This window comes from Dryobates pubescens, chromosome 25 (genome assembly GCF_014839835.1).
Source record: "Dryobates pubescens isolate bDryPub1 chromosome 25, bDryPub1.pri, whole genome shotgun sequence".
Lineage (NCBI taxonomy): Eukaryota > Metazoa > Chordata > Aves > Piciformes > Picidae > Dryobates > Dryobates pubescens.
This window is the reverse complement of record NC_071636.1, coordinates 1,821,193-1,848,605: the sequence shown is the minus strand read 5'-3', so window position 1 is coordinate 1,848,605 and position 27,413 is coordinate 1,821,193. Positions and strand designations below refer to the sequence as shown.

The 27,413-nt window shown below is 53.5% G+C and overlaps 1 protein-coding gene across 1 annotated transcript; it reads right to left on the bottom strand.

The window, feature by feature from the left end:
* Positions 1–293: 293 nt before the first annotated feature.
* FBXO21 (F-box protein 21) lies at positions 294–24,221 on the bottom strand. The gene is made up of 12 exons (XM_054173273.1): positions 23,998–24,221; positions 21,328–21,463; positions 19,341–19,435; positions 16,607–16,728; positions 13,615–13,762; positions 11,585–11,717; positions 11,113–11,249; positions 9,085–9,261; positions 8,252–8,384; positions 6,265–6,455; positions 5,057–5,214; positions 294–1,006 (listed from the first exon to the last, which is right to left on the bottom strand). Exons 1-12 carry the CDS (start codon positions 24,219–24,221, stop codon positions 828–830), a joined length of 1,833 nt encoding a protein of 610 aa, XP_054029248.1. The 3' UTR covers positions 294–827.
* Positions 24,222–27,413: the final 3,192 nt, after the last annotated feature.

Below are 27,413 nucleotides of genomic sequence, written 5' to 3'. Positions count from 1 at the left end.
CCTCAAAGGCTTCCATGGAACAGTGCCATGAGGTTCAGAAGGGTCCTGGGAGCACTGGGGCTGTGCTGCAGATCCTGCCACGGCCAGACTCGATGAACAGAGCAGGAGCCCAGGTGAGGACGTGGGCAGAGGGCTAGAAGCTCATCTTCTGCATGAGGAGAGTTTGTACCATCAGCAAGGTGGCCAGCTGGACCTCAGGGTCACCACTGGGCTGCCACCCCCTGAAGCCCAGCTGCTGCTGGGGCTCTTTCCAGGCCTGTGTGGATATTCAGAAGGGATTTGCTCTGTCAGACAACAGAGCTGAAGCCAGCTCTGACCACAAATTCAGACTGAAGAAGACAGCAGTGAAAGGGCAGAGACTTTAAAAACTATCACCTGCATGAGATATACATTAAAAAATTAAACACAGCCAACTGAAAACACCCAAACCAAGCCCACAGCACTGCAGGGACAAGCAGGCTCCTTCTCTGGAGGAGGCTCTTCCATGGTCCACACCAAGGGTCTCACTGCATGGACCTTCCAGGCAGGACAACCACAGGACAAGTACTGTGTGCAGCCCCTTCTGAAGGATGATGTGCTTCCTAGCACGACTGTCCCTGCAAGATCCTCATGCTGGGCCTCAGCTACCAAGGTGTCCCTGTGCCCTCGGGGCAGGATGGGCAGGCAGGCAGTGGGAAGATGCTCCTGCACCAGTTACAGAAGCCCAATGCAGTCTCCAATGCATTAAGCCAAAGGATTGTCCCCGAACTCTCCCTTCCGTGGCGAGTTCTGCAAACGAGGGTAAAGCTACACTCCAGCTGCTGCTGTCCTCAGGGGGCCTTCTGCACTCACTCCTTGCCCGAGCTGTAGATCTTCTGGACTGTGGCACGGGTGAGCTCCAGGTCCTCCGGGTAGCGCAGCTCCAGCTCGGCGTTGGCCAGGTAGTGAGTGCCGGTGAACTCGGCGAAGTAGCGCCCGATGTCGGGGTGAGGGATCTCCCGCGGCTCGCTGTTGTGCTCCAGGTTCTCTGTTGGCAAAGGCAACCAGCAGTTATGGCCACAGAACGAGGCACTAAGTGCTCTGCCTCTCCCCAGTCTTGTTTCTGTCTCCAGGAGCATCACCCCCTGCTGCTTCCGGCAGCAAAGGGCCCGGGGCGGCTGGCCGAGGGTGAGCCGGCAGCGTGCTCGCCACTGCTGCCACCAGCCCCCGGCTTAGATCAACAAGTGTGGCCAGCACGGGGAGGGGAGTGAGGGTGCCCTGCACTGGGCACTGCTGAGGCTGCACCTTCAACACCGGGAGCAGTTTTGGGCCACTCGCTCCAAGGATATTGAGGGCTTGGAGCAGGTCCAGGGGAAGGGTCTGCAAGAACAGGGCTGGGGAGGAGCAGCTGAGGGAGCTGGGGAGGAGCAGCTGAGGGAGCTGGGGAGGAGCAGCTGAGGGAGCTGGGGAGGAGCAGCTGAGGGAGCTGGGGAGGAGCAGCTGAGGGAGCTGGGGTGGTTTAGTGTGGAGAAGGCTGAGGGGAGACCTCATTGCTCTCTACAGCTCCCTGAAAAGAGGCTGCAGTGAAGTGCAGTTGGTTTCTTCTCCCTAGGATCAGGTGCTAGAAGGAGAGGAAGTGGCCTGAAATTGTGCCAGGGGAGATTTAGGTTGGAGATGAGGAAAAATGTCTTTGCTGCAAGAGTGGTCAGGGACTGGCACAGGCTGCCCAGGGAGGTGGTGGAGTCCCCAGCCCTGGAGCTGTTCAAGAAATGTGTGGCCATGGCACTTGGGGATGTGGTTAGTGGCCATGGTGGGGTTGGGTAGATAATTGGACTCGGTGATCTTCAAGGTCTTTTCCACCTGAAACAATTCTGTGATTCTCAGACAAAAAGCTCACACAGGGCATGCCAGTGTGCCTGCTCCCAGCCTCAGCTCCCAGGTGATGCTGACCCCATTTGCATTGGGATGAAAACCATTTAACTCCTGAGACCACACTGTCTGCCATTAGGCAGCCACTGAAGCTGAGGCAGAGCAGGCTTAGACTGGAGTCTAGGAGCAAGTTCTACAGTACCAGGGTGGTGAGACTCTGGAATGGGTTGCCCAGAGAGGCTGGGGCTGCCCCTTCCCTGCAGGTGTTCAAGGCCAAGTTGGATGAGGCCTTGAGCAGCCTGGGCTAGTCTCCTTGGCCATGACAGCAAGGTTGGAGTAGATGATCTCTAAGGTCCCTTCCAACTTGAGTCATTCTGTGATTCCATGATGAAGTCCCATGGAGACCAGTCTCTAGGGGAGATCCTTCTTCAATGCTCCAGGGTGAGGCCAATTGCACAAGGTTATCCTGGCAGAGGAGCCAAGAGCCTTTTTGTCCCAAGTTATCAGCCTGCACTTCAACCATGCCAACCCACCAGCCTGCTTCTCAAGCACAGCTCACCCACCTAAATCCAACGTCTCTAAAGTCAGCTTCCCAAACTGAAGAGAAAGTGCCCAAGAAGAGCAAGTTGGTTCTTTCCCACAGCACCTCCTTCGTACTAAAGGACAACCTGGTTGAGCCCAGGATTTAAACAGCACAGAGGCACTGGCATGGAAAGGTAAAGGTGACCCAAGCTGAGGGTCTGGCATGGAAAGGTAAAGGTGACCCAAGCTGAGGGTCTGGCATGGAAAGGTAAAGGTGACCCAAGCTGAGGGTCTGGCATGGAAAGGTAAAGGTGACCCAAGCTGAAGGTCTGGCATGGAAAGGTAAAGGTGACCCAAGCTGAGGGCAGTGTGTGAGCAAAGTGGTGTGACTGTGAGGCAGCCCAGCAGTGCTCCATCACATGTGCAGGGGCCTGCAGCACTCCTCAGATGATGTCATCTTTTCCAGCACACCACCAGAGGTACAAGCAGGAACAAAAAGCTGCCTGAGTCCCAAAGTGCAGGGCAGGAACGAGCTGGGCTGCAGAGAACACCCTTCAGGAATCATTCCCCTGCCTCTGGACCGAGTCCATTCGCTACAGGGGGGAGCACACAGGAGGTGTACTGATGCAGGCAGGCTCTCTGAAGCTCCTTGCCTTGTCAGGGTGTGCAGCTGGAAGCAGAAGAGCTCTCTGCACCTCAGCAGGCTGGTGCAAAGGAGCTCTGCCGTACACTGCACCACTGCGGAGCACAGGCTCGGCTCCAGCGCTCTGCAGCAGCAGGGCTGAGCACCGAGCTGTGCACTGAGGCGGCAGCAGGGTGACGAAACAGAAGCTGGCAGCAGGGAAGAGACTGGGGGAAGAGAGCTTGGTGCTAGCTGGGGAGCCTGAGAAACCTGCTGACTGGCAGTTCTGAGCCAGATACCTGGCCTCTGCTGCTGCAGACAGACAAAAGACAGAGGGACATCACAGGCTCACAGAACGGTTTGGGTTGGAAGGGACCTTAACCATCTTCTAGTTCCAACCCCCCTGCAGGGGCAGGGACACCTTCTGCTAGAGCAGGTTGCTCAAGGTCTTGTCCAGCCTGGCCTTGATGAGGGGAAACCATGACCTCCCCTGGGCAACCCGTTCCAGTGTCTCCCCACCCTCACTGCAAAGAGTTTCTTGCTCATCTCCAGTCTCAATCTGCCCTCCTCCATCTTTAATCCATTGCCTTTCCTTCTGTCACTCCCAGCCCTTGTCAAAAGTTCCTCCCCAGCTCTCCTGTAGCCCCCTTCAGGTACTGGAAGGTTGCTCTAAGATCTCCCCAGACCCTTCTCTTCTCCAGGCTGCACAGCCCCAACTCTCTCAGCCTGTGCCCACAGGGGAGGTTCTCCAGCCCTCTGGTCATCTTTGCAGCCTCCTCTGGATCCACCCCAACAGTTCCACGCTGGGGGCACCAGAAGTGGAGGCAGTGCTGCAGGTGGGGTCTCAGCAGAGCAGAGGGGCAGAATCACCTCCCTCATCCTGCTGGCCACACTCCTCTGCCTGAAGCAGGTGAGTTAGCTACAGCTCGAGCTATGAATTGACAGAAAGGACTCCAGCTGAGCCCTGTGCTGACCTTGGTGTTATTCCTGAGCTGTGCAGCCCACGCTCTGCATGCAGGTTTAAGGTTCAGTATAAAAAACCCCATCATCCCTTCCCCAAGTCAGGTGAGTGAGTTATGAAACACTCCCCCAAAGGATGTGAAGATGTATCCTGGAGGAGGTACTCCTAGAACAGGCTGCAAGGCTGCAGCAAGCAAGGACAAATCCTTTCATTCCTCCAGTGACACCAACACACTTGGATGCCACAGGGATGAGAGAGTCAGCAGAGAGCTTAGCAAAACTCTGTGCTGTGGAACCAGCCAGCATTGTATTTGTTGGTAAAGCATTAGGCAAATGAGCTAAGAGATGACTCAGCCCCAGCAGCACCCTGGACAAGTACCTGATTCCTTTGCACTGAGGTGCAGATTCTACTATCAACCCACAGCACACAGCAGGTTTTGGTGCTGAAGCTCTGAGAGGCCAGGTGCTGCCTACTGAAAGCCCTAAGGGCTGAGCTGCAGCATTCCCAGTATTGGAGGTGGGGTCTCAGCAGAGCCAAGAGGCAGAATCCCCTCTCCTGCCCTGCTGCCCACACTCCTCTTGATGCAGCCTAGGGTAAGTTTGAGACTTAAGAGAGTTAATCAGAGAAGGGCAATGAGGCTGGTGAGAGGCCTTGAGCACAAGCCCTACAAGGAGAGGCTGAGGGAGCTGGGGTTGCTTAGCCTGGAGAAGAGGAGGCTCAGGGGAGACCTTCTTGCTCTCTCCAACTACCTGAAGGGAGGTTGTAGCCAGGTGGGGGTTGGTCTCTTTTCCCAGGCAGCCAGCACCAGAACAAGAAGACACAGTCTCAAGCTGTGCCAGGGGAAGTTTAGGCTGGAGGTGAGGAGAAAGCTCTTCCCAGAGAGAGCTGTTGGCCATTGGAATGTGCTGCCCAGGGAGGTGGTGGAGTCACCATCCCTGGAGGTGTTCAAGAGGGGCTTGGATGTGGCACTCGGTGCCATGGTCTGGTCATGAGGTCTGTGGTGACAGGTTGGACTTGATGAGCTTTGAGGTCTCTTCCAACCTTGGTGATACTGTGATACTTCAGTCTCCCTTTCTCTTACTGTCCTGCTAAACAGGTAGCAAACCCAGGAGCCCCCTGCTCACCTTGGGCAGCGTATCTGCAGGAGCCATCTTCCACCAGCACGTTGTAGAAGGGCTGGTGGGGGCCGTGTGGAAGGCTGTGGACGTTCATGTTCCGGATCCACTCGTGGCCCATCATGCAGGCAGGATCCCAGCCATAGATCACACAGTTATAGCCATACCTAATGAAAACAAAAAGGCACACCAAGGACTGTGAAAACTCCAGAGCCAGCTCTTTTTCCTTCAGACTAATATAGAACAAACAGGATAGGAACCTGCTGGCAGCTGGCATAAGGAAGAGCAAGGGGGGGAGGAAAAATCAATTCTAAAAAGATTTGTGTGTGTGCTTTGAGGTGGGGAGAAATGATCAGGAGTGACTGCATAAGCACAGCAACAAACAGCTGCAGACAAGGGAAAATCAAATGGGATCAAGAAAAGAGAATGGCAAAGAAACTGCAAGTCAGCAACTGGCAGAACAGGAAACAAGAAACGAGGAGGGAATCAACCATCCTGCTGTGCAATTACTTCATAGCATCACAGAATGGTTTGGGTTGGAAAGGACCTTCAACACCATCTCATTCCAACCCCCCTGCCATGGGCAAGGACACCTTCCCCTAGACCAGGCTGCTCGAGGCCCCATCCAGCCTGGCCTTGACCTTGTGTGTCCATCACACAGAGGAGGCCAATCCCAGCACTGGCCTCCCAAACAAGGCCAACGTTATTCTCAGATGATTTATGTAATGAGTGGTGAGGTATTCTGCCTCTGCTGCTGCCTTTCAAACACACTCCAGATGCCCTGTGGAGTGGCCAAAGCAACAGTGCTGGCATGTCATGGTGGCAGAGTGGCACAGAGAGCACACACAAGGGCTCTGTGCAACACAGGAAGAGAAGGCAGCAGCGAGAGCACAGGGAGAGATCCCTGAGCTGCCTTAAGAATCTCTTCTGAAGTCAGTTCTGTTCCATGGCTCCTCATTAGCTGATTGCTGTGGTTTCCTCGACAGCTCTGGGCTGTGGAAATTTTAGCTGTGTGATTTCTGATGACTCAGCCAAGTCAGCAGCCTCTCCCTGCAGGCCAGGAGCGGCGCACGGGGACGGGAGGTTCGCGGCGCAGACCCACGTGGCCGGGCACCTTCCGCTCCCCGGCGGCCAACCCCACCGCTCATTCCGGTCACAACAAACCCTCCTGCCTGCAGCACAGCCTGCTCAGGGGGGCAAGGTTTGGAAGGGCTCACCTCTTGTGCTTCATGATCAGCCCGATGGAGAAGCAGACCTCTTTGTGCTTCTCGTCCGATCGGTGCTTCACCTCGGGCCCCACCTCCTCCTTCCTGCGCTCGATGTGCTCCAGGGTGTGTTGGACCAAGTAACCAACAGCCCCGTGCTGGGATGGGTCCAAAGCCTGAATGTGCTGCAAGATGTCCAGAACCTTCAGCAATCAAAACAGACAGATTCAGACCAAGCCTCTGCAGCAGTCCAACACAAAGAGATGCAGACACACTTCTCAAGTTAGCTGGGTCTCAGGGCCCAGGCCTAGAGCTCTGCCACATGAACGTTCCACACAGGACCCAGAAGCTTTGCTCTGTCTGAGGTGGGGAGAAATGACTAGGAATGACTAAATAAATGCAGAAACAAACAGCTGAAGACAAAGGAAACCCAAATGTGAACAAGAGAATGGGAAGGAGATTGGAAGTCAGCAACTGGGAGAAGAGGAAACAAGAAACAAGGAGGGAATCAACCACCCTGCTGGGCCGTGCAGTCACTTCTGCACCCATCACACCAACCAGGTAACTGCCAGGGGTGTTCTCACACTTCCTGAGCCTGCAGAACCTGCAAACAGCCCTCTGCTGTTGTGTTTGTAAAGCTCCCTGCTTCCAGGGAAGGGCACTGCTGAGCAGAGGAACTCCTCAGAAGCGAGTCACAGCAGCTGGTGGTGTCACATTCTGCAGCCACAGGGTGCAGATGAGACCATTCCAAGGTTTATGAGATGTTAAGAGAAGACTGTTGCTAATCTCCCAAGGTGCTGCTGTGAACTGATTCCAGATGATTTCTGCTCTACTGGAGAACAAACATTGTTGTTTAAAAGAGAGCCTCGGTGTGTCTGTGGGAGCCTGGCAGAGGAAAACCAGGGCAGCAGGGAAAGAAGTGCAAATCATCTCTCTGATTCTATACCATGTGCTAGTGAACAAGGGGCAGGGAACCTGCTTGTCTCAGGATGACTGAAGAGCACCAGCTCTGAAGTGCTCTCAAAGCAACAAACCCTGCAGATGCAGAGTACCAGCCCACCAACACCCTCACCCTCTGGCACCACTATCAGAGCTGCTGCCAGGTTTGTTAGAGGCAGGCAATGCAAGTTTTACTTTTGTCTTCCCCTCCTCCCCCACTGCCTTGTTCTTAACAAGGCTAATCCAGCTGGGAAAAGCCAGAATCATCCAGCCCAACATCAAATACCTCAAGCACCTGAAGGGGGCTACAGGAGAGCTGGGAAGGGACTTCTGACAAGGGCTTGTGGTAGTAAGGCGAGGGGCAATGGACTGAAGCTTGAGGAGGGCAGATTGAGACTGGAGATTAGGATGAAATTCTTTCCAGGGAGGGTGGTGAGACACTGGAACAGGTTTGCCCAGGGAGGTCATGGATGCCCCCTCCCTGAAGGTGTTAAAGGCCAGGCTGGATGAGGCCCTGAGCAAGCTGGTCTAGTGGAAGGTGTCCCTGCCCAGGGCAAGGAACTTGGAACTGGATGACCTTTAAGGCTCCTTCCAACCTTAAACCATTCTATGAATTTATGAATCTTAAGCTGCCTTTTCACAAGAGCCACTGATTGTGTGCCTAAGGCTTCAGGGAGCAGCTTTGATCTTAGGTATTAAGCTTCCTCCAAGTTTTCTGATAAGGTAATAACTCCAGTCCAGCAAGAGCTGCTCCTCCACTATCAACATCAAGGCATAAGCCAAACACAGAATGTTCTGATAACTTCCAGCTGGAAGTCCACACTATTAGCGGCAAGATAAGCTCTCAGGCTCGGGCAGCAACTCATAACTATGACTCAGAAGGCTGCTCACAGGTCTCTCCTAGGCCAAGCAAGTAAGAGCCATCCTCTTTGCCCTGCTTGCTAGAGCAGAAATTGATTGTCTGCAACGTGAGACCCGGTTCGGTGAGCTCCTCACGCAGCAGCTCGTGGCGGGGCTGTGCTGCCGATCGATAGAGCAGCGCTGGGAGCACGCCAGGTACCTTTTCTGGCCAGATTCCCAGGTGGAAGTACAACCTGGCCTGGAGCATCAGATGCTGCACGTTGTCTGGGTACATGGCCAGGTACAGATCCAAGGAGTCTCTCAGGAGCTGGTAAGACTGATCAGTGCTTTCCCTGCCGGCAAAAGAGAAACGCCGCTTTCAGGTCAGTCCTTCAATCCCCACCCCCAGCACAGGGAGAGGCACCAAAGGTGGTGCTGCAGGCACAGCCCAGAGTCTGGAGAAGGCTGAGAGGGGACCTTATCAGTGTCTAGAAATATCTGTGGGGTGGGTCTTAAGATGAAGGTGCCAGGCTGCTTTCAGTGGTGCCCAGTGATAGGACAAGGAATAGGGGAGGAAGTTCCAGCTCAACATGAGGAGAAACTTCCTTGGTACGAGGGTGCTGGAGCCCTGGAGCAGGCTGCCCAGAGAGGCTGTGGAGACTCCTTCTCCCTGGAGACTTTCTACACCTGCCTGGATGTGTTTCTGTGTGCCTTGCCCTAGCTGACCCTGCTTTGGGGTGGGGGGGGTGGTGGACTGGATGATCTCTGGAGGTCCCTTCCAACCCCTAACCTTCTGTGACTCCAGCACTGTCATTTGTCACTTCCAACAGCCTGCTCAGAAGGAAACACTCTACACACACCTGCTGCTTGGCCTCCACCCCCCTGCTTCCCTGGCATTCCACTCAATCCTACACAGAGATTTCAGGGCTGCCTTCCATAACCTTAGAGGTCTTCCCAACCAAAACAGCTCTCTGAGTCAGTCTCCAGCCCCTTCCTTTTGAATCTGCTTTTGCTGCCCCAGGGCACCCACACCTGCAGGGACCCTCAGCTCACCGCTTGCCAAGGTTCAGGAGGTTTCCCACCATTCGCTGCAAGACCTCTTTGGAAGTCACCACTCCGTAGAACTCCTCTGTGACGTGGTGGCCGATGAGGTACTCGCACTCCTTCACCGTCAGCTGCTTCCCCTTCCCGAAGGCGTCGATGTAGGTGTAGTCAAAAATATCTGTGCTTCTGGATGGACCAACAAGGAGAGCCAGCTGTGCTGGTGGCTCTGCTGCCACAGCAGGCTTAGCCAGTCCTGTTCCCCCCTCACCACCTGCGTGCTTGCTGGTGAAACAAGCTGGCATTTATACCTCAGCTCCCTCTGAAAAGAGACGAGATCACCTGGAACCTTCCCAGCTCCCTTGTGATCTAGGTTTAGGGGGTTGGGCTCTTCTCCCAGGCACCCACCAACAGAACAAGAGGACACAGTCTCAAGCTGTGCCAGGGGAGGGTTAGGCTGGATGTTAGGAAGAAATTCTTCACAGAAGGAGTGATTGGAATGTGCTGCCCAGGGAGGTGGTGGAGTCACCGTCACTGGAGGTGTTTAGGAACAGCCTGCATGAGGCACTTGGTGCCATGGGTTAGTTGATTAGATGGTGCAGGGTGATAGGTTGGACTGGATGAGCTCAAAGGTCTTTTCCAACCTGGTTAATTCTATTCTATAAACAGATATGGGGAAACAGAGAGAAAATGAAGGGACCTCTCAACTCCATCAGTTCCTTCCTTCAGCTGTTTACAGCTTTGCTGCATCTATTGCTAGAGCCCAGGCATTTGGCATCTCTGTAGCCAAAAGGGTAGGCTGTGGAAGCTTTCCAAACCCACCTGGATGTGTTCCTGCCCTGGGTGATACTGCTCTGGCAGGGGGTTGGACTGGATGATCTCTGGAGGTCCCTTCCAACCCCTAAGATTTAATGATTCTATGATACCTGCACCCCAGAGGGGCACTCAGAGAGAAAGCCCTGGCTCTGAATGGGGCTGGTGATGTCAGCCACAGCTTTCAGTAACCTGGCTGCAGTCTGGTCAAAGCTGCACTCTGCACTGACCCAAGAGAATGGAATGAGTGGCTCCAGCAACTGCTCTGTGGGAAAGGCTATGTGAACCCAGCACCACTGTTGCTTCTTTTCAGATTTTCATTCGGTTTTTAGGCGAGGGAAACATCACCTTACAGTTACCTAGGTCAGGGCAACCCTCAGTATCAGCCCAGGCTGAGGGATGATGAGATTGAGAGCAGCCCTGCAGGAAAGGACTTGGGGGTGCTGGGGGGTGAGAAGCTGGACAGGAGCCAGCAATGGGCACTTGCAGCCAAGAAGGCCAATGGCAGCCTGGGCTGCAGCCAAAGCAGCAAGGCCAGAGAAGGAGAAAGGGGATCCTGCCCCTCTGCTCTGCTGAGACCTCACCTGCAGGGCTGTGTCCAGCTATGGGGCCCCAACATAAGAGAGACCTGGACCTGATGGAGAGGGTCCAGAGGAAGTCACAAAGATGATCAGAGAGCTGGAGAACCTCTGCTATGGGGACAAGCTGGGAGAGTAGAGGCTGTTCAGCCTGGAGAAGAGAAGGCTGCAGGAGACCTTAGAGCTGCATTTCAGTATCTGCAGGGGACCTCCAGGAAGGCTGGGGAGGGACTGCTCAGAAGGGGCTGTGGGGCTAGGACCAGGGGCAATGGTTTGGAACTGGAGCAGAAGAGATTTAGGTTGGACATCAGGAGGAAGTTCTGCACAGTGAGGGTGGGGAGACACTGGAACAGGTTGCCCAGGGCTGTGGTTGAGGCCCCATCCCTGGAGACATTCAAGATCAGCCTTGATGTGCCCCTGGGCAGCCTGCTCCAGCTGGAGGTGTCCCTGCTGCCTACAGGGTGTTGGGACAGGATGCCCTTTGAGGGTCCCCTGCCAACCCAATGCAGTCTGTGAATCTTTTCCTGCCTGGGTTATAATTACACATAGAAAAATAATTCATAACTGTGGGAACAGGTCCTGGGGCTGTCAGAGCTTCCCAGCTTGAATCCCCTGGGGCACAACTTCAGCACTCAGCAGGGTCACTCACCCTTCTTTGCCTTGACACCATCGCAGCAGGAAATGGCTGGGGAAGTTGACTGGTTCCAGCTTGACTCCCAGCTGCCTGGCAATTGTTAAATAAAGCACAGACAAACTGATGGGAATTCCTGTCCTGCGGATCAAAACCTGGGGGATAACAACGTGACACAAAGATGGCAGATCGTAAGGCACACCACAGCCCCCCTCCATCTGTCACTCCCCAGGTGAGAGCTTGGCAGAACAGGCACCCCAAATAAAATGCCATCACACTGGGTTTACAGCTGCTCTTCAGAGAGAATGATCTGTCTGACTGCATTCATGGAAGGCAGAGGAATGTGGCAGGAGAGGGAATGATGAGCAGGAGTGATAGCTGTGGAGGAGGAGCGGGAAGAAATCAGCACCGAAGGCACCACAAACACACACCACCAGCAGAATGTCTCAAGCCTTCCAGCTGCCTAGTCTCTGCCCAACACAGAGAATACCTGGTGGATGTAGGAATTCAGGGAGTTGTAGTAATCCAGCTCATTTCCTTTGTATTTTAGCTGCTCATACAGGACACAATTCATAGCATCGAGCACCTGCCGCTGCAGCTCCACTTCTGGAACCAACACTTCTGGAAAAGACAGGGGAAGAAAGCAAAGACTGAGGAAAAAAAGTGGACTTCACATTTCTGTCATGAAAGGGAGACCAAACTTCTTCGTGTTGCCCTGGGGACACAAGAGGCTCAGCTCAACTCAGAGAGTCAAGAGCCCGGCTGGAGCTTGACCACGGCGGTGCCCTGAGTGCTCTGCTCACAGTGTGGATTGCCCTGAGCCTGGGCTGTGCACCAGGGCTGCCTCCTGCCTGCTGCAGCTGCAGGACTGGACCTGAGCCACCCTGGGCCAGGCCACGCTGCTCAAACACAGGGTTTGTGCTGACAGTGCTGGAGGCACAGCTTAACTGTTCCAGACACACAGGTACAGGCTGACTGTCTTTGAAGGACAGCAAACACCAGCCAGGGCTGTAAAAACACAAGGAGCAAGATGCAGCCTGCCCTCTGGAGGTGTGGAAGCAGGGACCTCCTCTATTGCTGTTGACTTTGAGACTTGCAGAGGGAAAGACTTTGATCCCCTGTCCCACAGCTCTGGTATCAAGGCTACTTAAGACTTCAGGGACAAAGAGGAAGGAGGTAAATAAAAGTGAAAAATCCATCTTCCCAGGCTTTTTTTTTTGGCTCAGATGGACACAGAACCCTGAGGGCTTGGGGCTGAACAAATGGCTGCCTCCTGAGTCATGGCTTTAGCAAATCAGAGCAGGGGTTGGGTTGGAAGGCACCTTGAGGATCATCTACTTCTAACCCACCTGCCATAGGCAGGGATACCTCCCACCAGCCCAGGCTGCTCAAGGCCTCATCCAGCCTGGCCTTGAGCACCTCCAGGGAAGGGACATTCACAACTTCCCTGGGGAACCTGTGCCAGTGTCTCACCACCCTCACTGGAAAGAATTTCTTCCTAATCTCCACTCTGAACCACAGAATGGCTCAGGTTGGAAAGAACCTCAAAGATCATCTACTCCAACCCCCCTGCCATGGCCAGCAATGCCACTCAACTAGACTTGGGTGCTTAAAGCCTCATCCAACCTGGCCTTGAACACCTCCAGGGGAGTGGGCATCCACAACCCCTCTGGGCAACCTGCTCCAGAGTCTCACCACCCTCAGACTGAAGAACTTCTTCCTCAGCTCCAGTCTAACCCTGCTCTCCCTCAGCTTCCAGCCCTTCCCCCTTGGCCTGGCTCTAGACACCCTTAGGAAAAGTCCCTCTGCAGCCTTCCTGTAGGTTCCCTTCAGGTACTGGAAAGCAGTTCTACAACCCACCTGGAGTCTTCTCTTGTCCAAACTGAACCACCCCAGCTCCCTCAGCCTATCCTCATAGCAGAGGTGCTCCAGCCCTCAGATCATCCCTGTGGCCCTCCTCTAGACTTGCTCCAACAGTTCCACATCCTCCTTATGGAGACACCAGAATTGGATGCAGTATTGGAGGTGGGGTCTCATGCTTCAATCCATTCCCTCTTGTCCCTTGCAAAGCCCTTGTAAAAAGTCCCTCCCTAGCTTTCTTGCAGACACACTTCAGGACCTGGTTATGCTTGCAAGGGGATAAGAAACAGCAGCTCTTTATGTTGCAGCAACTCAACAGCTGTTGCAGCTTGTCTGCCTGTGTCTAGCCTTGCAGGGCTGCTCTGCAGGAAGCAGAAGGCTGTGCACAGTACCTGCCTTGGAAGCCACAGCAGATAAGCAACAGCAGCTCTTTATGTTGCAGCAACTCAACAGGTGCTGCAGGCTGTCTGCCTGTGTCTAGCCTTGCAGGGCTGCTCTGCAGTGAAGCAGAAGGCTGTGCACAGTACCTGCCTTGGAAGCCAAAGCAGATAAGCAACAGCAGCTCTTTATGTTGCAGCAACTCAACAGGTGCTGCAGCTTGTCTGCCTGTGTCTAGCCTTGCAGGGCTGCTCTGCAGGAAGCAGAAGGCTGTGCACAGTACCTGCCTTGGAAGCCAGGCTGGGGTGCCTCGGGTTTTTGGTCCGCAGGACTCGGCGCACTTTGTCGGTGATGTCATCCACCTGTGCCTGCACACTCTTCAAGCAGATGTCTGACAGGGGGTTACAGTATTGGTCAATTAAAACAGCACCTGGAAAAAACAAACTATATAAGAAACAGGGCTTCAGTTTGGTTTGGGGGTTTTTGGCTTTCCTGTACTAAACCACAGGCAGGCAGCCAGCAGCTGCAGCAGGACACCAGAGCTTTGCTTTGTGCATCTGTGGTCCTGTATTGGACTGATCCCATCAAAGGCAGAGAGTGACCCCCAGAATGCCAATTCAGTACTCCCCTCCCCACCACAGATCCAGAGATTGGACTGATCCCATCAAATGCAAAGGGTGACCCCCTGAATGCCAATTCAGTACTCCCCTCCCCACCACAGATCCAGAGATTGGACTGATCCCATCAAATGCAAAGGGTGACCCCCAGAATGCCAATTCAGTACTCCCCTCCCCACCACAGATCCAGAGATTGGACTGATCCCATCAAATGCAAAGGGTGACCTCCTGAATGCCAATTCAGGACTCCCCTCCCCACCTCAGATGCAGGGATTCAGCAGGTATGCTGCTAGACCAGGCTTAACCAGCCGACTCTCTTGGCATCCTCCCAACTCATAATGTGTTTTCATTCAGAGCCTCAAACAATCTCCACTTCTGCTTCAGCTCTGATTTCTTCCTGCCATATCCTCCCCACAGCTATCACTCTTGCTCATCCCTCCCTCTCCTGCTACATTCATCTTTCTCTTCCCTGCCTGCTCTCCATCTCCGTGGCACAAACCCACTATTAACAGAACTGATGTTCATTATTTGCCTTCTGCACAAGTTCCCTTCCACCGAACTTCTGCAGGAAAAAAGGAAACTTGCCCCTTCCCAGAATCTTCTCCATGTCAGCAGTGCTCTTTGCAAAGCCTCTGCACTGCTCAGCCTTTGCAATCAGCTGTGTGCACCTGCATGAACTTTGCATGGACCGTTCCTCCTCCGGCGTCCCACACCGTGCCTCCACGACAGGCCCACACGCAGGGGTTTTGGCAGGGCCCAAAGCCATGACTCCCCCCTCACCCTCCAAAGTGTTCCCCATGCTGACCAGGTGAAATTTCCCCTAAGGCTCCCTGTAGGTGATCTAATAGAACCTGCATGGCAGACAAATGCATACATTTTTGCCCCAAGTGATGAAGTCTCAGTTAACTCTGTGCCACTTTTGGCACTTCTTGCCCTAACAGAGTCAGAGAATGGGTTGGGTTGGAAGGGACCTCAAAGATCAGCTAGTTCCAAGTGCCTGCCATGGGCAGGGAGCCCTTCCACTAGCCCAGGTTGCTCAAGGCCTCATCCAACCTGGCCTTGAACACCTCCAGGGAGAGGGCATCCACAGCCTCCCTGGGCAACCTGATCCAGTGTCTCACCACCCTCACTGGAAAGAATTTCTTCCTAATCTCCAGTCTTTATTTGCCCTCCTCAAGCTTCAATTCACTCCTCCTCATCCCATCTTCAAAGCCTACTGCCACTAATGAGAACCAGCCTTGGTGTTAGAGGCTCTTTTGTATTACATTTGGGAGGTACATACTATGAGCAGGGGGCTCTCCCACAGACACTGGCAGCATTCCCCCCAATCCTCTCCACAGGAAGCTTGAAGAGAATAATCCACCAGAGTAGGGATCTGAAGTGCAGAGAAACCTCTTCTTTCTACTGGGTGCAGCTGCCTCCCCACCCTGCAACTGGCCTTCCAGCCACTCCCAGCTCTGCACTGCACAGCAGTCAGACACCTCTAGAAAGCCCAGACACAGGCTGGCAGTTGTGACAGCAATTTCCCTGCCACAGGTTTGCTCCTTGCCCTTATCAGAGAAGCTCCTGGGAAAGGAGAGAGCATGGGAAGTGACTTGAAATCAGATCAGTTTGGCCCAGAGGCCACAGCCAAACTGCTTCTGCAATGTCAGCTAATTGGGATGCTGAGCTACTGCTGAGTTCCTCAACAGACTGTTCCAAAATTCAACTGCAAGTGCTTTAACATTTTCTGTATTGCTTTTCAGCTCATCTGTCCTTGGGCAATTACTGAAGCTAACAGAAGCCTTTCATTCTGATGCAACACCATGCAGCTACTGCAAAATTGGAAGGGTTTCAGGTACAGCAAAAATCCCAACTTAATTTGGAGTCACTGTCCAAGGGCTAGCTGGAATATAAAAACATCTAAAAGCAGCCCTGCAGGAAAGGACTTGGGGGTGCTGGGGGGTGAGAAGCTGGACAGGAGCCAGCAATGGGCACTTGCAGCCAAGAAGGCCAATGGCAGCCTGGGCTGCAGCCAAAGCAGCGTGGCCAGAGATGGAGAAAGGGGATCCTGCCCCTCTGCTCTGCTGAGACCTCACCTGCAGGGCTGTGTCCAGCTATGGGGCCCCAACATAAGAGAGACCTGGACCTGATGGAGAGAATCCAGAGGAGGTCACAAAGATGATCAGAGAGTTGGAGAACCTCTGCTGTGGGGACAGGCTGGGAGAGTAGAGGTTGTTCAGCCTGGAGAAGAGAAGGTTCTGGGGAGACCTCAGAGCTGCATTTCAGTATCTGAAGGAGACCTCCAGGCAGGCTGGGGAGGGACTGCTCAGAAGGGGCTGTGGGGATTGGACAAAGGGCAATGGTTTGAAACTGGAGCAGGGCACATTTAGGCTGGACATTAGGAGGAAGTTCTGCACAGTGAGAATGGTGAAATACTGGAACAGGCTGCCCAGGGCTGTGGCTGACACCCCATCCCTGGAGACATCCAAGCTGAGCCTTGCTGTGTCCCTGTGCAGCCTGCTCTAGCTGGAGGTGTCCCCACTGACAAGATGACCTCTGAGGGTCCCTTGCAACCCAATGCAATCTGTGAAAGGCTCTTTGCAAGTGAAACAACCACGATGGAGAGCTGATGGGAAGCTGAGGTGCTGCAGGGGGAGCTCCTGGCCAAGACTCACCCTCCAGGAAGGACTGCCGGTCGGCAGGGCGCTGCAGGTACTCCTTCAGGTTCTTCAGTATGTTCTGCTGCCGCAGGAAGTAGAGGATTTTCTTTGCATAGTACTTCCAGGTGAGACCTTTCCTGCACATTTAAACACACACACAAATCAGAAAAACAATCAAGCAAGAAAAACCCCAACCCAAAACCCCAACAAAACCTCCCTGCAAAACATTGCTCCTCTCATCACAGAGCCAGGCTGGGCGAGGAGCGGCTCCAGAGCAGTCTGGAGAAGGACTTGGGGGTGCCAGCTGGTGACAAACTCCCCATGAGCCAGCAATGGTCACTGGAATGGCTCCAGGGATTCCCACCTCCCACCTCTCTGGGTATCCTGGGCCAGGCTCTCAGTGGCAAACATTTCTTCTGTCTCTCCAGTCTCGATCTCCCTCTTTTACTTTCAAACCATCACCCCTTGTGCCGTCACAACAGGCCCTGCTCAAGGCTCTGGCCCCAGCTTTCTGCCTGGCCCCTTCCAGTACTGAAAGGCCACAGAAGGTCTCCCTGGAGTCTTCTCCAGGCTGAACAACCCCAACTCTCTCAGCCTGAGCTCACAGGAGAGGTGCTCCAGCACATGGATCAAGGTAGGTCCAATAGTAGTTCCAACAGTATTTAGAAGGAAAAAGATCACAATCCCCAGAAGAAAATCACCTCTGCTGCCCTGAGAAGGCAGCAACAGATCAACAGTTGGCCTGCAGATCACAAAACCCCCCACAGCCACTTCTCTTTCTGAATTACCAAGTCAAAATCAGAGTGCCCAAGAAGCAGCAACACAGAGCTGGTTACTATACAGGTCAGGTTTGAAGAGGCCACCTGAAGGATGGCCAGCACCAACTCAGAGCCACTGAAATCCCATCTAAGCCAACCCTGGCTTTTAGCAGAGGGTCACCCAGTGCCTCACTGAGCACTTTTACACCAAAGAGGGATGGCACAAAAACAAGGAGGCTGAGGGGAGACCTCACTGCTCTCCACAACTCCTTGAAAGGTGGTTGGAATGAGCTGGGGTTGGTCTCTTCTCCCTAGTCTTAGGTGACAGGAGAGGAAATGGCCTGGAATTGTGCCAGGGGAGGGTTAGGTTGGAGATGAGGAAAAATTTCTTTGCTGTAAGAGTGGTCAGGGATTGGAACAAGCTGCCCAGGGAGGTGGTGGAGTCCCCATCCCTGGAGCTGTTCAAGAGATGTGTGGCCATGGCACTTGGGGACATGGTTTAATGGTCACAGTGGTGTTGGACTCAGTGATCTGAGGTGTATTTTCCAACCAAAACAATTCTATGGTTCTATGCTAAAAACCCAAAGGGAGGATCCCTCAGACTCCCAGGCTCTGCCTTTGCCATGCTTTTAACAAGTCCAGTGCTCTTCAGAAAGCTCCCCCTCCCCCTGCTCACATTTCCTCTCCTCCAGATTGCAAGGCAAATCAGCCTTCTCCATCCTCCTGGACAGGAGAACAATCAAACCTCACAACACTTCATCCCATTCCAATAAACTGGGATGCTCAACAGGGACAAGTGCCTTATTGGGATATCTTCCAGGGAAATGATTTAGCCTAATGCTCCTGAATTGCAATGACTGCAGCTTAATCAGGGGGTAATTAGCATCAATTCTGCTTTACAGGGAGGCATTTGGCCAGGGCAAAGGCTTGAAAGCTTTTTAACCAGTTGTCAGATGAGAGATGTTGAGCCTCAGCTCAAACAGAGGAGGTAATAAAATGGATGGGGGAAAAAAGCAAAAATGAGATGATTGCCATTCCAGTGATGTTTTTCTCCAGCTCTACTAATGGTCCCTTTAATCAGAGCTATTAGGCTCCATTAAGAGCAATCTATGGCTGCTGTAGCACAGGGAACTCAGTGTGGTTTTTATGCCCCCAGCAGAGAAACCTTCCAGTGAAACAGTCACTTACTTATCTTGCCCAGCATTAAGGCAGATGCAAACCAGAGATTTTCTTCACCTGCTTGCCATTCACCTGGGTAACTTAAGAAGCAAAACCCTGCAATCTTGGCAGTGGCTGAATTAAAGCCAGGTGTTTATTGAGGGACAACCATGGCACCAGCTTATTACAGCTAAGAAAAGCAAGAGTTAAAAGCAAACTTCCAAAGCTCTAAGTGTTGTGACAGAGGAATTACTCCTGATGGCAACCCTCACTGAGCATTCCTGCTGCCCTCTCTGCTCTGGCCTCATCCTGCAAATCAGGTCAGCAAAATGATCCAGGTGTAAAGAAAAATAGAAGGAACCTGAGGATGGGACCTCCTTAAGCCAAAACTGCTGCAGAGAAGAGGCTATGGTGGCACACACCTTGAGGTGTCATGAAGCAGCAACATAAAAGCTTCTCCTTCTGGAATGATTTACAGATTGGGCCTGAGGAGGAAGTTCTTCACCTTGAGAGTGGTGAAGCCCTGGAATGGGTTGTGCAGGGAGGTGGTTGAGGCCCCACCCCTGGAGGTGTTTAAGCCCAGGCTGGATGAGGCTCTGGCCAGCCTGATCTAGCGTGGGGTGTCCCTGCCCATGGCAGGGGGGTTGGGACTGGCTGATCCCTGTGGTCCCCTCCAACCCTGACTGATACTGTCATGCTATGATTTCCTCTGGGAACATTAAACACAGAGCAATCATTTCCCAGCCCAGGAATGTGGGTTTATGAGTGGGGGGAAAAAAAAGGACAGAAGCTGAGGTCCTTTTTTCCCCACTTCTAGCCCCTCTCTTGCTTACCTTCCTTCCATGTTAAGGATACACATCAGCTCATCCTCAAAAAAGTGACTTGGGCAGCCCAGAGTCTCAATGTCACTGAATCCATCACAGGGCACCTGTCAAAGCAGGCAATGATTACTGCAGAGCACAACAGATTCTTTGCCCACAGAGCACCATTTCATAGTAAGACTCAAACCTAATGTTGCTCTATTTTGCAGAGTTTATGCAAGATCTTACAACTGCCCAGCTCACCAAGTACTCAGTCTCTACAGATGTGGGACATGGATCCATTGAGAGCCCCTGGTAGCACCCTAGAGGATCCAGAGCTCCTAGGGTAGGTGTATGGACCAGGACAAGCAGGCTGGGACCAAGTAACTTTTAAGGTGGAATCAGCTTTTGCTTGTGGTTGACCAACTCTCTACACACACTCACCAGTGAAGGTTGATGCTGGGGGAAGGAATGAAGGAGCAGGAGCCTTCATTGTTTGAAACAGTCACTTAGATATCTGCAAAAGATCCTGGCAAAGGTCTCCCAGAGAAGCTGTGGATGACCTAACCCTGGAGGTGTTCAAGGCCAGACTGCATGGGGCTTTGAGCAGCTTGGTCTAGTGGAAGGTGCTCCTGCCCATGGTAGAGGGGGGTTGGAACTAGATTTAAGCCAAACCATTTTCTGCCATTCAGGTTGCTCAGGGAAGCTGTGGCTGCCCTCTCCCTGGAGGTGTTCAAGGCCAGGCTGGATGAGGCCTTGAGCAACCTGGGCTAGTGGGAACTGTCCCTGCCCATGGCAGGGGACTTGGAACTAGCTGATCTTTCAGGCCCCTTCCAACCCAACCCATTCTATGAACCCACAACTCTGTGAAGTAACCATTGCTCCACAGAAAGTTATGTCTCCCAGAGATGAGATTGGCATCTTTTCCACACTGAATGCAAAAGCAGCTGGGGGCCCTGGTTGGGTAAAGAAAGAATACACCATTCAGTGACCCTAATGTGCCTTGGTCCTGCCTTTAAAAGCACTTCTGGTAACTCACAAACATGTCCCTGCACAAGGTCTGCAGGGAGATAAATCCACAGGCTGTGGTATGTGTCAACAAACTCTGGGTCCTTCAGAAGCTCCCAGAGCCACACAGCAGTGAGTGAAGAGCTCTGAAAGCTGCAGCAGCCCAGCTGAATGTGACCTGTGGAGTAAGCTATGGGCTCCAGACTGTTTGCACCAGACTGAACTGTCTCCCCCTTTGCTGGTGAGGCAGCATTTTCACACCAAGGGTTGAGATAAGAGCTTTCTGACTGTAGTGGAGAAGATGTGAAGAGAGGAAAGACAAACAAATAAAAAGGACTGAAGTAACTGCTTGAAAACAGCCTGCAGGAGAAGGACTTGGGGGTGTCAGGTGATGGCAAACTCCCCAGGAGCCAGCAATGGTCCCTGGCAGCCCAGCAGGCAGCTGTGTGCTGAGCTGCAGCCAGAGCAGGGAGAGCAGCAGCACAGGGAGGGGATTCTGCCCCTCTGCTCTGCTCAGACCCCACCTGCAGCACTGCCTCCACTCCTGGTGGCCCCAGCACAAGGACCTGGAGCTGCTGGAGAGGGCCCAGGCTGAGGGAGCTGGGGCTGTTCAGACTGGAGGAGGTTCCACAGAGACTTTAGAGCAGCCTTCCAGCACCTGAAGGGGCCTACAGGAGACCTAGGGAGGGACTTTTGACATGGACTTGGAGTGCTAGAATGAGGGCAGATGGATTGAAGCTTGAGAAGGGCACTTTTGGACTGGAAATCAGAAGAATTTTTTTCCAGTGAGGGTGGTGAGACTCTGGAAGAGGTTCCCCAGGAATGTTCTGCCTGCCTCCTCCCCAGAGGTGTTCAAGGCCAGGCTGGATGAGGCCTTCAGCACCCTGGGCTGGTGCAAGGTGTCCCTGCTCATGGCAGGAGGGTTGAAACTAGGTGACCTGGAGGGTCCTTTCCAACCCAAGCCATTCTATGAATCCATAGACTAGGCTGCTGCACAGAGGAAGTGACTTACATGTTCTGAAAAGAACCTTTTGGAGAAGGAAGCTACAATCCTCTGGGCTTCCAGACCAGCATTGTGCCGTGCTTTGTATTCTTCCAGCCAGCTGACACCATCTGTGTGGCTGTAGTACTTCAGCAGTGATGGCCACCTACACAACAAGACATCAGGGAACAAGTTCATCAGGGTTTCAAACACCACTGAGAACCTCCACAACCCTCAAGTGTTGCTGATTGTAACCCCATGAGGCTTGAGCAGCTGAGACAGTGCCAAACTTTAAATGTAATTGTACCAAATAACCCAAAGAACTGAATCCAGCACCAAAGCATCACCCTGACCAACTGCATCTCCCCCTCACTGGTTATTTAGAAGCAAACTCTTCTGAAGCCTGCCCACAGGAAACCTTCCAAAAGTTCATACTCCTGGCATTTCAGTGCCTAAACATCCTAAAGACTTTGGGGATTTCCTCTAAACACAGGCAGACTACACAGAAGAAATGTTGGGCACTTGAGGATGCTGAGAGCCTGGCTCAGGGTGCCCAGGGCCCTCTGCCCTGGCCTGAGAGGTGAGAGATCAGAGGGCTGGAGAACCTCCCCTGTGGGGACAGGCTGAAAGAGTTGGGGCTGTTCAGCCTGGAGAAGGGAAGGTTCTGGGGAGACACAGAGTGGGGCAAAACATCTGCCAGGGCAGCAACACCCACACCTGTCCTCAGGCTACCAAGACCTCCAAGTGCAAAACACCAAAAGGAATTAATGCAGGTGGAAACAGTTTGGGCAGTAAGGGAAAGCAAGCTGAGAGAAAGGCCTCTTGTGGTTTGCAGGGAGGTTTGAGCTCACATTTGGCAATTCTGTTAATGATTACTGGGCTCTGCAAAGCATTTTCCTTCACTACACCACAGAATCAAAGGAGCTGGCAAGGACCTCTGGGGAGCACAGAGCCCAACCTCCCTGCCAAAGCAGGTTGAGCTGCATGGATTGCTTTAGGTTCTTTTCAGGTTATATATATGTGTGTGTGCATATAATATATACATCAAAAATACAGGCTTTTAGGTATCTGCACACTCTTTTCAAGCTATCTTTACACTTCTAGGTATCTACAGATGCTCACAGATCTAGAGGAAGCCCACTGTTTAAAACCACTACTTCTGCAGAAGAATGATTACCACCTGATGACCAAAGCCCCCAGTCCTGGCTGTCCACACATGGAAGCTACTTTGCTACCAGTTAATAATAAACCCACACTGCAGCTGCAGTTGCAAAGTGGAAGTCAAAAGACTAACCAAGTAACTTCACATTCTGTTAACCACCTCCCTTCTGCTGGGTCCCTAACCAGCTGAAGCACAGCCAGCTCAGCCAAGTGCAGCCATTTCTTTTAGGGTGAGAAAAAAAAGTGCCATTTCTGGGGTTGAAAAGACAGTGAAGAGAATTCAGGAAGACAAACAAAGTGCCATTACTCACAATGGGATCCAGCCAGGACAACAAGGTCAACCTGCAAGCTCCTGCCAAAAGTCCTATTACCAAAGAGAGAGGAGGGCAGCAGTGTGCTGATCACCTGCCACATTCAATTTCAGCTGCTGGATCTCAACCACTTTTCAGCTCTCAGGGCTTGCTTTGAGAGATGAGAGCCACTGAATTGGTGAAAGTACCTGGCCAGCCATCCCAAGCCATAGCTGGGTGAATTGGGCAAGCTGTAGTCATTCAGCAGCCCTTTTCACCCATTAATGAAAGAGTATAATCTCTCATTTGAGCTGTGCTAAATCTTAGAAGCCAACTGGCAACTAGGGAAGGCAATACTGCTGCTTCTCCTGTGCCAAAACACAGACAAAAGCTGAACATGCCCCAGTCTGGATCTCAGTGAAAGAGTGGTGTGTCTAGGACTGCAGAAGTGAGATATTGCTCATGCTTTATTCCCAGCTAAAACGTCCACAGGTTCCCTGATTACAGCACAGGTACCCTGTGACAGCCTTGGAGGGAAACTGAACTCACAAGCAGCAACTCAATCTAAAGGATCCAGGTTGCTGTAAGAAAATCTCTCCTAAAACCACTACAAATAAACCACTCTGTGCTGTAAGCTTTAGTCCTGCAACAGGACAAGTTCTGACAGTTGCTTAGAGAGCTGCTGGTGGGGCCAGAGAGGCCAACTGCCAACCCCAGGGTGCCTGTGGCTTTACGACTGCACCGCTGCCAGCCCCCAGGCTGCTCCTGGGCACTGCAGGCGATTCCAGCGCCTGGCTGTGAAAAGCGCTGCAAAGAGCAATCTCCTCCCAGCAGCAGGCTCAGCCTGGTGCCACTCCGCGGGATTCAGGAGGGGAGCAGCGCTGCCACACTCCCTGCTCGGGCAGGACACCCACGTTTCACTTCGCCGGATACAGAGCGGCAGCAGCAAGCTGCGGGGCTGATCCAACCCGTCAAGAGCTCAGCATGCACCTTGCGGAGCCGGGAAGAGGGAGGCCGGGCAGCGCGGGGCGCTCACTCCCAGCAGCGCAGCAGCAGCCAGGCCCTGCCAGGCCGAGGCGACCTGCTGCCCGGCTGGGTCTTCTCGGGCGGCCCGGCCTGCGCTGACAGGGCCCTGGGCCCGCTGAGGAGAAGCGCGGAGTCCCTCGCCCTCCCTGGCCAAGCCGCATGCAGCCAGCGCAGCCCCCGCAAAGCCGAGCCGGGCCGGGCCGGGCCGGGCCGCGGTGCCCACCTGAGGCGGAAGCGCTCCCGCCACACCTTGCCGCGGGGCTGGCACGCCTCACGCAGCCGGCGGCAGGTGCACGACACCCGCCCGATGTCGGCGGCTCCCAGCACGTCGCAGCAGAGGATCAGCTCCAGCAGCTCGCCCGGCAGGTCCGTCAGGCCCATCCCCTCGGCGTCGGGCTCCGCCGAGCCCCGCGGCCCAGCCGGGCCCGGGCCCTCCGCCGCCGCCATCTTGGCTGTTTACCTGCGCGCCCCCCGCGGGAGGGGTTAGGGAGCGTCTGCCGCTTCCGGCGCAGGGCGAAGGCGGAGGAAGGGCCCAGGGAGCGTCTGCCAAGTGCTGCCGCCGCGGGAAACGCAGAGCGCAGCCACTGCTCGCTCCCCTCTCAGCGCTAGGGAGCGTCTGCCATGTGCGCGGCGCAGAGCGGAGCGGAGCGCGCTGCGCCTCCGGGCCAAAGGCAGCAGCCCGCGGCGGGGCTGAGGGAGCGTCTGCAAAGTTCTTCTCCCCCAGGAGAGGCGTGGGTCCCCAGGACAGTGGGGACGCGGGTCTGGGGACACCCGAGCCCCCTAAACGCCGACTGCCCCGAGCCCCTACGGAGCTGTGCGGGCTCCTGGAGACCAGGGCCGGACCTGGACCATGGGAGTGCTTTAGCGAGCTGGATGGTTTGTGCCCATCTGCCCTGGGCAGAGCTGAACCGTGGGCTGCTTGATGTCTTCATCCATGTCACCCTCAGCACGTTTGGAGATGACAGCAAGCTGGGTGGTGGGGTTGACACGCTTGAGGGATGGGATCCATCCAGAGGGACCTGGACAAACCGGTGAAGTGGGGCGGTGTGAACCTCATGAGGTTCACCAAGGCTGAGTGCAAGGTCCTGCTCATGGATCAGGGCAACTCTTGGTACGAACACGGGCTGGGGTTGAAGAGCAGCCCAGAGGAGGAGGACCTGGGGGTGCTGGGAGATGAAAAACTGGACGTGAGTCAGCACTGAGCGCTGCCAACCCGGAGCCAGCTGTGTCGGGGTTGTTCAGCCTGAAGAAAAGAAGGCTCCAGGGCAATGTGGTAGCCTTCCAGTACTAAAACAGGCAGCTCAGAGACACTTTTGAGCAGAGCCTCTAGTGCCAGGACAAGGGGTGATGGTATGAAACTAAAAGAGGGAGATTTAGACTAGGTAGAAGAACTAAATTCTTCACTATGAGAGTGCTGGGAGGCTGTCCCAGGCTGCCCGAAGAGGTGGGAGGTGTCCCATCCACCTCACCACGAGGAAAAGCTTCTTTGCTGTGAGGGTGCTGGAGCCCTGGAGCAGGCTGCCCAGAGCGGGTGTGGAGTCTCCTCTGGAGATTTCAAGACCCATCTAGATGTGTTCCTGTGTGACATACCCTAGGTGACCCTGCTTTTGCAGAGGGCTTGCACTCAATGATCTCTGAAGGTCCCTTCCAACCTCTGTCATTCTACAATTCTGTGGCCAGTACCCTCTGCAACAGCAGATGACCTTCCCCTGGCAAAGCCACATCCATATTTATGGCTCATTCTCTTGGCCACGTGCAGCCATTGCTTCTCCTCAGGTCTCTCAGGTCCTGCCTGGAGTACCACAGCTGTGTTCCTGACTCTCCAGCACCAAAAGTTGCCCTGGATTGTGTGCAGACAGCCCTTCCTGTGGCATTCTCCCCCTGGACATGGTGTAAATGATGTGAAATGTGTGATGCTGTGACTCAAGCAACCTTCTGAGAGAGTGTTTGGGTCTTGCAGATAAATTAGATGCTGCTGGTTGACGCCACCAGCCTATTTATAGTGCTCTGGCATTACAGGTAGTGAAGCAGAGCAAGGCCAAGATACCAGGAGAGGTGTTCAGCATCTTAACAGCCCAGAGATAAGGGAAGAATGAAGTCCACTAGATTGGAGTTCACTTTTTTATTTGGACTGTAATGCAAACAGGCATAAGTATTCCATAAAATCAGAAGATTGGAACTATACAGAGAGAGGTGCATGCTTCAGAACGACGTGGATACCTTGCAAACAGAGCCAGAGTCAGTCCAAGAGAGGGGGCTGGAGAACATTGTACGAACGGCAGAGATTGTTTAGCAGCATCGAGAGCTCAGAGGTAGGGGAAAACCATGGTTCTGACTGCTTAAAGCACTGGTATGACCACACACAACATCCCTGGCTCCCATCCTCCCCACCCCTTTGCTCCTCAGAAGACCTTCAGACCGCACAAAAAGCTACCAAAGAAGCTACCCCCCACCCCCCAGACCTGCCTGATGGGATGCAGTGAAAGTGAAGACTGTGTGCCAGCTGGAAATCATGGCATCGATTTAGAAACCAAATGAAGGCACAGTGACATGAGGAAGTGCTGGGGAAGGAGCAGGAGGACCAGAGAGCAGCAAGAGGTGGGAGTCCCATCTAGCAGAGCAGAATTTACACACAGCTGAAGAGGTTTGCAAACCTCTGCAGCCAGCATTTTGGGAGCTGCCTGCCCCAAAGCTGCTCCCCTTCACTGGCTGGCCCCCCCAGTCTCATCTTGGCACCACTGCTCTTCAGGAGAAAGGCCACCAGCAAAAGAAATAACCTACCCCAACCTTTGAGGCTTGCTCTTTTCAAAGGTGCCAAAGGGAATTGAGAGAATGAATCCCCGCTCCTGGTACAGAAATTAATTGGCACTGAAGATCCCATTCCCTGGGCAGCTGGCAGAACTCATGTTCCTAACTACATGCAATCTGAAAAGCAATGAGTCCTGGCTGGAAGTCATCCTGCTCTGCTCATCTACAGCCTGGGGAATTGCTCACACTCTACAAAGGAGCTGGGGGTGCTGCTGTGAAGCAGGGAACTTGTTCTCCCTCTCTTCTCAGCACACAGATCCCAGGGTTGTTTAGTTTGGTTTGGTTTGAAGGCATCTCAAGGCAGCAGAGCACATTGAACCTCGGGGAGGGTGGCCATGGGCCTGGTTTGTAGCAGTCTGGCAAAGCAAAAAGAATGTGGCACTGAGTTTCATTGGCTTCAAAGCCATCACCATCGACACTGGGTAGGGGGAGATTAGGAACCAGCATCTTCTCTTTCTGGACATCCTGTGGAGTGCTGCAGAGTTTGTTTTGTTAAGACATGATTCCATGCCATGATCACACAGACTCCAAACCACCACCCAAAAAAACAAAGCAGGCTCAGAAGCAAGCAGCACTCATGTCTCTTGTTGGGGTTTGAAGACATGTTAAGGCAGTTTTGTTGCCCTTGGATAAATGTGTAAACCTCCTCCAACAAGTCTCATGGGAACCAAGTATTTCCCTAGATTCACAGAGGGGTTTGGGTTGGAAGGGACCTTCGAAGATCATCCAGTTCCAGCCCCCCAGCCATGGGCAGGGACACTCACCACTAGACCAGGCTTTTATTTCAGCCAACTATTTCATTCCCCACCCAAAACCAACACACAGAAAACA

What these genes read in the sequence shown, in the direction of transcription:
- FBXO21 (XM_054173273.1), bottom strand. Translation starts at nt 24,221, where the DNA reads ATGGCGGCGGCGGAGGGCCCGGGCCCGGCTGGGCCGCGGGGCTCGGCG. An exon ending in AAAGGTTCTTTTCAGAACAT is followed by an intron (nt 19,436 to 21,327) that starts GTAAGTCACTTC and finishes CTGCTTTGACAG; the next exon opens with GTGCCCTGTGATGGATTCAG. An exon ending in CTGCAGATACGCTGCCCAAG is followed by an intron (nt 1,007 to 5,056) that starts GTGAGCAGGGGG and finishes CTTTGCCAACAG; the next exon opens with AGAACCTGGAGCACAACAGC.